This window comes from Arachis ipaensis, chromosome B09, assembly GCF_000816755.2.
Source record: "Arachis ipaensis cultivar K30076 chromosome B09, Araip1.1, whole genome shotgun sequence".
Lineage (NCBI taxonomy): Eukaryota > Viridiplantae > Streptophyta > Magnoliopsida > Fabales > Fabaceae > Arachis > Arachis ipaensis.
Genome location: NC_029793.2, coordinates 139,097,711 through 139,107,839, shown reverse-complemented (window position 1 = coordinate 139,107,839; position 10,129 = coordinate 139,097,711). Strand labels below are relative to the sequence as shown.

The window sequence follows — 10,129 nt, the reverse complement described above, 5'->3', positions numbered from 1 at the left end:
ATATTTATTAAAAATATAATTATTTATATTATTTTTTTATCCAATTAAATTTTTAAAAAAATGATATTATAACATAATATCAGAATTTAATGTGGATGGAGAGTTGGATCTAATGTTATATCTGTATTGGGGTTTGATGAGACAAAGAATAATTGAGAACTAGAGAAGTTTTCCTTGAAACTAGCTAGGCGTGAAGCAATGGAAGAGCTGAATTAATAATGCAAAGCAATGAATGAAAGTGTTTGCGTTTGTAGCTTTAATTAATTAGGATGAGATAATGCTTATTATTGCAGTGACTGATTGCTTTGGTGGTCTTCACATTCCATACTCTTTCTTTTTTATGATACACACAACTTTAGTGCTTTCCTCTTCAGCAATCCATATAACTTGTACTTCCTTTGCTCTACATCAGCCCTCTGTACTTATCGTTCTACATTATTGATTCATATTACTTAACTCTCCTTCTCTAGCTAATTGTATTGGAATGGTAAATATATATCCATCTAGATGATTCAAGACATATATTATTATATAGAGAACTTTTATATATTATTTATTTCTTGTTACTTCTTCCATTCTATCAAATAAAAAGGAATTGATATGAGTATTATATATATGTGAGTCTAAATTAAAAGAGTGTGTTAGTTATAAAATTAGTTATGTTTAAGTGATATGAGTTATCAATACGTTTTGTCATTTTGTGTGTCATGCAAAATTCATGAGCTTGAGGTCAGGTGTAACTTCCCATATAGAGATGATCTATATGAGATGGTCTCTATTATCATCATGACATTCTAACATCCACGTGGACCTACCAAAGCCCTAATTTTCTGCTTTCATCTCTACTTGTACTTTGTTTTCAATAATTATGTTGCTCCCCATGATCTTATAAATATTTGAGCAATCACACACACATATATATATATATATAGTGTTTTTAAAATATGTCTTTTGATTTTTTTTTTCTATTTAGTAGTTACAAATTATATATTCATGTAAAAATAATAGATGAAAATCGATTTAAATGATAGACTAAATTATTTAATATAACACTCTCAATATTTTAATTATTATTTTAATAATATAGAAAGATATTTTTACGTAAGTAATCACTAAATCAAATCATTATTTCCTTTTTATTTTGGAATTTTTGTCAAAGAAGTGCACTTCCTTTTGTGAGCATAAATTAAAGCATAGTGAATTAGTTATATATATACTCTTACTTTTTCATGAATTAATATGTTTATTAACAATTTAGCATTATATATATTTGGTGATCCTCACTTGTCTCATCAGGAACTTAGCATGCGTTACTCCAAGTGATGACCAGTATATCTGATTCTTTATTACCAATTTTTTAGATGCATTCATTAAAGGTTAATGCAAGAAATGGGAACTGGTATGGGACAAACAAACATTTGACGATCGACCAATAGTCTTGACTTTTGGATCAAAAGATAATATTTACGAGATTTGAATTCTAAAATGTGTTCAACTTTTTATGTTAATTAAGTAGGATTTTGATATCTAAGAGCGAATATTTTTTTTACATTTTATCAATTTTTACAATTACACATATACACAAATCAGTTTAGTTTACATCCTTAACTATATTATACAGAATCTTGCACACACATTAACAGAAAAGGAATATTAAAGAGCCATCAAAATATATTATTTTTTATTATTAGTTAGCTATTAATGATTAAAAATAGGTGAAAACTCAAGTGAAGTCGACTTCACGTGAAGTTGATACTGAGAGTGCTTAGATGATTTGACTGATTTGATTGAATTTTCATCTAACGACTATCAGCTATCGACTTCACGTAAAGTCAACTGCACCTGAGTTTCCACCTTAAAAATATGTTGTTAGATGGATTAGTTTTTGATTTGTTAGGTTGAAGGATATATGGACAACTAAAAAAAAGTGTTTTATTAAATTATTAGACTAAAAAAATTGAGTTAATGATTAAGTGATGACAAAAAATAATAAATTTTGATAATTTTTTAATAATTTTAAATAAAAAATATGTATATATATAACAAAAAAAATTAAAATACTATCAAAATTTATTATTTTTAACCAACACATTAGTCTAATATTTTTATTCTTGCAATCTAATATTTTTTTAATTCATACTTTTAAATATTGTTAAGTAGCTGGTCTTATTTTCAACTCATACTTTTAAATATGGCTAAGTAATTGATCCTGTAGCATTCTTCTATACAGCTTTATATCTAAATAAACAACATATTATTACTATATCATCCGGACATTTAGTATTTTCATTTTTCAAACAATAACTTCTCTCCGCCCATATTTCGTCATGTCTATTGACTCGGCCTTCCAATTACAAGGCTAAAAGCTCAAATAATTTGCAAAAGGCGAAAGCTAGCACACACAGCTTTTTTATTTTATTTTTGTTAAAATGAAAAGGACAACCAAAGATTGATAGATAGTATATTTTATTAATAGAAAAATCTTACTTTTTTTTCAATAGTAACCAAAATTTCATCCATAAATACCATTGAATTGTAACGTGTGTCCTCCACACTTTAATTATTCTTCATCATCCATTATTTTTCAATTTTCATGGCATCTAGTCATAGTAATAATAATCATAATAGTTCACCCGTTAATAACAAAACTAAATTTGTAGTGAGTGACCTTGAGCAACAACAATTATCAAGAGACCCAGAAAATGAAGAAGAAGCAAATAAGAAGGAGGAATTTGATTACTCAAAAAGATCCCAGTGGTTGCGTGCAGCAGTGCTGGGAGCGAACGACGGGTTGGTGTCGACGGCGGCTCTGATGATGGGAGTGGGAGCAGTGAGGGAAGACATGAAGGCCATGGTGTTGTCGGGTTTCGCAGGCCTTGTGGCAGGGGCATGTAGCATGGCCATTGGTGAGTTTGTTTCTGTGTATTCACAGTTAGACATAGAGATTGCTCAAATGAAGAGACGACAACAACAAGAAGATGAGAAAGAGAAAAAGGGTTTACCGAACCCTTTGCAAGCAGCGGCAGCATCAGCTTTTGCGTTCTCGGTTGGTGCAATGGTTCCTCTTCTTGCGGCATCTTTTGTAAGGGACTATAAGCTCAGGTTGGGACTTATTTTGGGGTCAGTTAGTTTTGCTTTGATTTTGTTTGGTTGCTTGGCTGCCACTCTTGGTAAGGCTCCTCCATTTAGATCTTGTGTTAGGGTCTTCCTTGGTGGTTGGTTAGCCATGGCTATAACTTTTGGCCTAACCAAGTTGATTGGTTCAAGTGTCTTTTAGCTACTACATTTTCTCACACAAATTTTTCTTGCTAACTCGGTGCCTAATTACATGTTAAAGGTGAATCATGTGTATTCTGTTATGTGTACATATATTATTGTATAGAAGATATTCTATTTACTATTGAATAAAATATAGAACTCACTTTAAATTGATGAGTTCATATGATCATATCACATTAAATTATAAATAGAATATGAGCTGGTATAATATCTCATACTATATATATTCGGTGATTACTCACATAAAATTATTTTTACGTAAAAAAAAAATTATTAAATAATAATTTAATGTATTAATTTCAATTCCCACATTTTTTCTGGATGTATTTAATTTTCAAGAGAATGAAATTTGAATAATAAAATAATATTTAAACTACACACCCACACCCCCCTCAGGATTTTTGTTTTACCCTGCTTTTTGCCTTTTTCTTCTTTACATATTAAAAACAAATCTTGGCTTCATGAGTTGGCTTCAGTTATGGAAGTCTATTAATCTTGTACGTTATGGAAACTGGGTGGTCTTCTTTACATATTAAAAACAAACCTTGGCTTCATGAGTTGGCTTCAGTTATGGAAGTCTATTAATCTTATACGTTATGGAAACTAGGTGGGAAGTGCCCCTCTTCTGAACAATAGCAGCCAAATGAGGAAGCTTAAACCCATGCTTTAAAAAAAAAATTTACCCCTACTACAAACAAAATTATTGGAAGCATCAGAAAAGAATTTTACCCCTACTACAAACAAAACTATTGGAAGCATCGTTCACCCATTAACAAATTAAATAGGGTTTTAGCTACGCTAAGCTTGCCTTGATGAGAATGGATCACAACGAAACATGGCAATCATAAGGAAACGATGATGATTATGTGGAGCCTAGTCACCCTGCTAGGCTGCTATTCAATAAAGGCGGCGAATGATGATGTAGTTGACTCAAAGTCTTAAGTTTCTACAAATGAATATGGTCAGACACTAATGAAATGTTTGCCCAAAAAGATTTCACATTTGATAAACATGCTGATATATTCAGAAACATAAACAAAATTTCATACTCCACATGGGAAAAAAGTGTCTCAAATACAAAGGGAAATATAACAAGAATTTTACAGCCAGTGCCACAGAAACAAAAGCTGATTATTTCTTCAGTCACGCAATAATTACTCCCGTAAAATTTTAGCTTCGCCTCGGTGAACAATCGCAACAAATTAGAACAATTTGTCAGCTTCAGCAAATATATCAAACTGTGTAGACCTTTTTTGCTTCTGTGTATACCACAAACCTATATATATAATAGTAATTCACAAAATTTGAACCTTGATATCGTACCATTTCTCACCATTTTAGCCTGAAATTCCCGGATGACAAAGTAAAGGAGTCACTAGTGCAACATGTACCATTTACTTTCAATGCTCCTTATCTTAGTCATTGCAACATCTTTATTGGTCTCCATGGTGGATCCAACCACTTCCTCACATGAACCCTTCAAAGTCTTGTACAGAAATAATTCATAGAAACCATCTTGTGCTGAAATGAATGTTTCAGTGCCCACAAAACAAGTCTCTGCTCATTGAATCTTGAAAACATTCTTTAATTTCACAACAAGCCTCCATTCTTCAGTGCTTAGATCATCCTGTATCAATCGATAGATTCAGTTTTATGGTACTAGTACTTGAAAAAACCCATAAAGAAATTATTAAAATATACGAGCTGCAACTGACGCATTTACTTATAGCTTACCCGATAATTAGCTTTGAGTATGTCGATAGACCTCCGCGAAATATGGCTTACAAGTTCGTCATCTATCTCAAAATGCCTCCCAAACATTTTCTGTTGCTCCTCAGGATTGCTACCAACAATCTGTAAACCCAATTGGATATGATTGTAAGACCAAAACAAAGGGAACTAAAAAAATATACTAATAAACAAATAAAGAAATAAAATGCACTCCCCTTTCCCGGCCACTTATCCTTTATTTCTACTCTCTCACCGACACAGCCAAAAACTGACCACAGGTAAGGCTTAAATTGTCTTGAGACATTTTGTACCAGTATAATAAATAAAACTATCACACACCAAATAATTTTAAACAGCTTCTACGGGGGCACCCCATACATATACATTTAATTCCATTTTAAAACTTCGTAAGCCATGGAAAATCGATTTTCTGTAGGCATACGTACCTTAATAGCTACTTTGAGCCCCTTCTTTGCATAATCAACTGGCTTGTGGTTATTTTCAATGGAGGCAATGCGGCCAATATCAATGAAGTCTCTAGAAGGAATACAAATTGGAGTCCCAATCTGTCAAATAGAAGATATTACATACAAACTCAGAAACCATGAATCACGAAACAAAACAAAACAAAATTAACAAGGTTCCCTCATTATACTAACCCTAGAACCCAAAAAGATAAAGTCGGTTTTAATGGTAAGAAAATTCTTTCAAGTCAAGGTTAGAAAAATCTCAATCAGAGCAACAGTTGGGTTGACTGAGATCATTCCCAAAAATAATGATGCAAACATGAAACATAAGGACATGCAGGAATGAATAAGCAATCTTATCTGGAAATAATCATTTTCATTCTACTGTTCCTACTTCTGCATTTTAAAACTATTCAATAAAGAATATCCTTAACGTATGCTACAAATAAAGAAATATAACTGAAAATTTGTTTGCCAACAAGAACCCTAAACCCAAGAAAAGTGTTCCCTTTTTTTTTTTTCTGAGAATTGATAATAAAGCTACTCAACAGTCAACACATATAATGCAGTAATATTGAGAAGTTTCCGGAATAGAAGAGGAGTACCCTTGCAATGCCTTCAAGAACATCAACTCCCAAAACAATTGGATCCTTCTTGTTGAAAACACAGTTTGGTAAAATTTTCAGAACACATGGGAAGACTGCCTCATCGGCAGATTCCTTCTTTTTCTCTTCCTTAATGTTATCGATATAGGCCTTAAATTGATCAAACAAATGATAAATGATATCAGCGATAAAAATTTTCACACCCAGTTCTTCTGCAAGGTCCCTAGCCTCGGGAGTGACTTTGACATCAAATGCCAATATAGCGGCATATTCTCGTTTCTTTTCAAGCATTACGCTTGCCTTCATAACATCCTTTTTATGCACAGGGCCAATGCTTATACCACTAACGGGAATATTCACTTCTGGTGTTTTTAAAAACTCCAGCAATGCTTCCAAAGAACCAAGGGTAGATGCCTGTACACAAACTCCCTCACCACTCCTGTCAATCCTGCTCATGACTGATCGCATGTCTTCCATTGCAGATTCTTTAATATCGTCCAAATCATCATCAGGCTTCACAACATATAAACCAGTTCCAGCAATAGCATGTTCAAGCCCCTGAAATATAATGCAAAATAAGATAAAAATATTTACAATTTATGAACACAGGAACCATTGAGACATTATGAGGAAAAATTAGGATGAAAAGAAGTCTGATCAACATCACCAAGTACCTGGGCAGTGATCTTTATACCCATTGCAGCTTTGATTTCTTTGTGATGAAGAAATGTACCCTGGAATTATATCATCATTACTAAGCTGTAGAATATATGTCTGAATAGAGTACAATGTTCAAATGTATAGAAGAAATTGGATTATTGACTTCGAGAATGAGACATGGAAATGATTGGTTCAGGTAACAAATTTAACTTGTTTTGTTATAGAATTAACATAGTTGCAAAAAAGCAACAAGAAATAAAAAGTATAAGAAAAGACCGAACCTTAACACGGAGTTCCTTCATTGGATGCGGTGTGAGTAAAGCTCGAATTGTTGTTACAATTGGCCCCTATAATAGAAAACTTCATTAGCCAAAGCAAGAGAGCATGTAGTTAGGATAATGCCAGAGATTGTGACACTTGCCTGCATTCCACAGACAACTATTTGGTCTCCTTCATGAAGAACACCATTAACTAAAACAACATCAATAGTAGTTCCATGGCCTTCAACAACCTTGACCTCCAAGACAGTGCACTGGCAGCCACAATCGAACAACAATCAGGCCACTGGAGTTAAGTCAACTTAAAAAGCAATAAGCCAGTATTACATATTATGAGACAACACAGCTAACCTGCACTTCATCACTATAAGTAAGTTTTTCAGCCATTGTTTTTTGGGTCCATTGAACCAACAGTAACAACAAATCAGGGATTCCTTCACCACTGAAACATCAAACACTCCAAATATCAATAAAACACCCACCCAATAATCATTAAAAAAAAATTCATAGAACTACCCTAGATACCACTGGAGGAGATGATACGAAATGGTAAGAGGCTCAACTAAAGGCCCTCCAAAACAATCCATAGTAACAGTGTCAACCATTACTAAAACCTTTTGTTCCACGCCACCAGGGGTATTATGGCTACAGGGCTACCACAGTTACCTTATTGCACTTGTAGGTACAATGTTGAATGTTTCTCCCATTTCCTTGTTTTTATAATACAACTCGGTATTTAGTCCCTGTTCCTTCAATTGAGTAATAATCTAGCAAAGAAACAAAAGAAACATTAGGCTGGGGCTGTGGCAGACAATAGTCAAAATTGTCTAGTAAAACAAAAAGTATACAAAGAGAAACATTTTAAAACCTGGACGAGCCTGTGATTGAACTCATTTTGAACATCCTTGGTTTGTTGTTTCATCGCTTTGATAATTGGAGCATTGCGACATGTTTTCCACCCATAAAGCCTGTCAACCTGCAATGTTGGAAGAACAATATGACATAAATAAGCATTGATAATATCAGAAGAATTTAAGTATCAACTCAAAATTTGGAGACAAAAACCTCACCTTATTCAAGGCCACAATGAATTCTGTATTCCTCATTTTTAATAGATTGAGTGATTCAATTGTCTGTTGCTCTAAGCCATGCATAATGTCTACAACCAAAATTGCAATATCACATAGCCCTGAACCCCGAGACCTTAAGTTAGTAAATGATTCGTGCCCTGGCGTATCAATAACCAGTAGACCAGGAACTTTTAGTTTTGCATCAGCTTTCAATTCCTTAGTTCTTTCACGTATGTTGTCCGCAGGGAAGTATGTTGCACCAATCTGCTGTGTGATACCACCGGCCTCACCCTCTTGAACATTAGTACCTCGAATGCAATCCAGCAGCTTAGTTTTACCAGTATCCACATGCCCCATGATACAGCAAATTGGAGAACGGAGGTTCTCTCCACTCGGCTTAGGAGACACAGAGGACTTTTGCATTTCTTTTGACTGAGTAATAGGTTCCCTTGGCAAAACAGATTTTGGTGGTTCTGAGTTATTCTTGTCAGCAACAAGCTTTCTATCTATAATTTCTTCGGTCACAGGCTTAGAAATTGTTTTCTTTGTTGCAGCTGTTATATAAGATAATCCAGCCAAAAAAAGAAAAAAGTATAGTTAAAAATCAATATATATATTTTCCAATTTAAGCAAGATTATAAACCAAAAACCCTTCAATTCAACCCCACACACTTCAAAACCATTCCTAATAATAATAGGTAAGGAGAGGTTGGATGCATGCTCCGTGGCATTTAACATAAACACACAGAAAGAAGTTATTCTGCGTTTGCACACAATTACAGAAAGAAGATAGGTAATGCACATGCAGCAGGAGGATCTATCGTTGTAAGCATTTCAAAATCAGACAAACAAAATCATATTCATAAAGTACACCATAAAAAGAGGTTTGGCATGAATTCATCTGCCAGTTGAATCCCAATAGCCCACTTTAGTGGCAGCAAGTGGCATCATAAACATAATCAAGAAGGCACTTGCTGACCAAAACCCACAAACCAAAACCTGATACTGGATCCAAAATTCAAAGATTCTCCACTTTTTAACTTTCTATTCCCATACATCATACTATATTCTTGGAATTAAAAAATCACATTACTTTCAATCATCAAAGAAATATCAGATATACAAATCTTACCAGCATTGTTCATAGTTACAGCAGTCTTTGTCTCCTTTTTGGCAACTGGTACAAGCTCAGAATCTTCATCAGCAAATGCACCCTTGGCATTCAGATTAACATCATCCCAGCTTTTTGCATCCCATTCATCCTCTTCTTCATCATCATCTACTCCATTGTCTTCAGCAGCTTCCAGAGGTTCAACTTTCTCCTCCACCTGCTCTACCACGGTTTCTTCAACCTTTTCTGGTTCGTCTGAACCTGCATCAGTGACTGTCTCTTCCTTTGCTTCAAGACTTTCAGCCGTCTCAACGGCAGCGGTGGCAGGGGCAGCAGCACCATTCTGCTGATGATGGGTTGGTTTCGACTTCTTTGTCTGATATATAGGCCTTTTGGCTGGTGCACCAGAGTCCCCACCAGGGACAGTCACACCTCCTGTGCTATTAAGAAACTGCTTCCTCATTAACTCCAAGCGGCGAGCCTCCTCTTTCTGCTTACCAGTTAGCAGTTTACCTTCTTGCTTCTTTCTCTGGAGCTTCTCCTTTTCTTTCTCCTTCTTCCTGCGTCTAGCTTCTTCAGCCTGTCTCTCAAGTTCTTCCTGCCTACGTCGCTCCTCTTCTTCCTTCCTTAACCTCTCCTCCAATTCTTTCTTCTGCCTTTCTTCAGCCTCCTTCCTTCGAGCTAATGCCTCTTGCATCTCCCTAACATGCTTGGGTATTTTCTTGTTGTCGACTGCTTTGGCCTTTGAATCATTCTTCTTAGCTTCAGCAGGCTCGGCCTTAACTTCTTTAGCTTCATTTTCTGCTGCAGTTCCAGCAGCTGCAGCTGCTGCTGCTGCTGCCTTCTTCTCCTTTTCCTTTTCCTTCTTCTTTTTCTTCTTCTTTGCAGCAGCTGATTCTACTGTCTCCTCTTCCCCCTCCTTTTCACC

At 34.8% G+C, this 10,129-nt stretch overlaps 2 protein-coding genes across 2 annotated transcripts in view; one reads left to right on the top strand and one right to left on the bottom strand.

Annotated features, from left to right (window-relative positions):
- LOC107616770 (vacuolar iron transporter homolog 1-like) lies at positions 2,307-3,456 on the top strand. Its single transcript, XM_016318699.2, has one exon. It carries the CDS (start codon positions 2,594-2,596, stop codon positions 3,275-3,277), a length of 684 nt encoding a protein of 227 aa, XP_016174185.1. The 5' UTR covers positions 2,307-2,593; the 3' UTR covers positions 3,278-3,456.
- The window catches only part of LOC107617454 (eukaryotic translation initiation factor 5B), a gene marked incomplete in the record, with an annotated part of 7,626 nt that continues 1,741 nt past the window's right edge, over positions 4,245-10,129 (bottom strand). Inside the window, 12 exon segments of the mRNA XM_016319214.2 lie at positions 4,245-4,906; positions 5,014-5,133; positions 5,457-5,576; positions 6,083-6,640; positions 6,757-6,816; positions 7,024-7,089; positions 7,164-7,274; positions 7,372-7,462; positions 7,687-7,787; positions 7,889-7,996; positions 8,091-8,644; positions 9,223-10,129. Of these exon segments, the coding sequence (XP_016174700.1) occupies positions 4,841-4,906; positions 5,014-5,133; positions 5,457-5,576; positions 6,083-6,640; positions 6,757-6,816; positions 7,024-7,089; positions 7,164-7,274; positions 7,372-7,462; positions 7,687-7,787; positions 7,889-7,996; positions 8,091-8,644; positions 9,223-10,129 (2,862 nt within the window).

Excerpts from the sequence above, each read along its gene's own strand:
- LOC107616770 (XM_016318699.2), top strand. The coding sequence starts at position 2,594 with ATGGCATCTAGTCATAGTAATAATAATCATAATAGTTCACCCGTTAAT.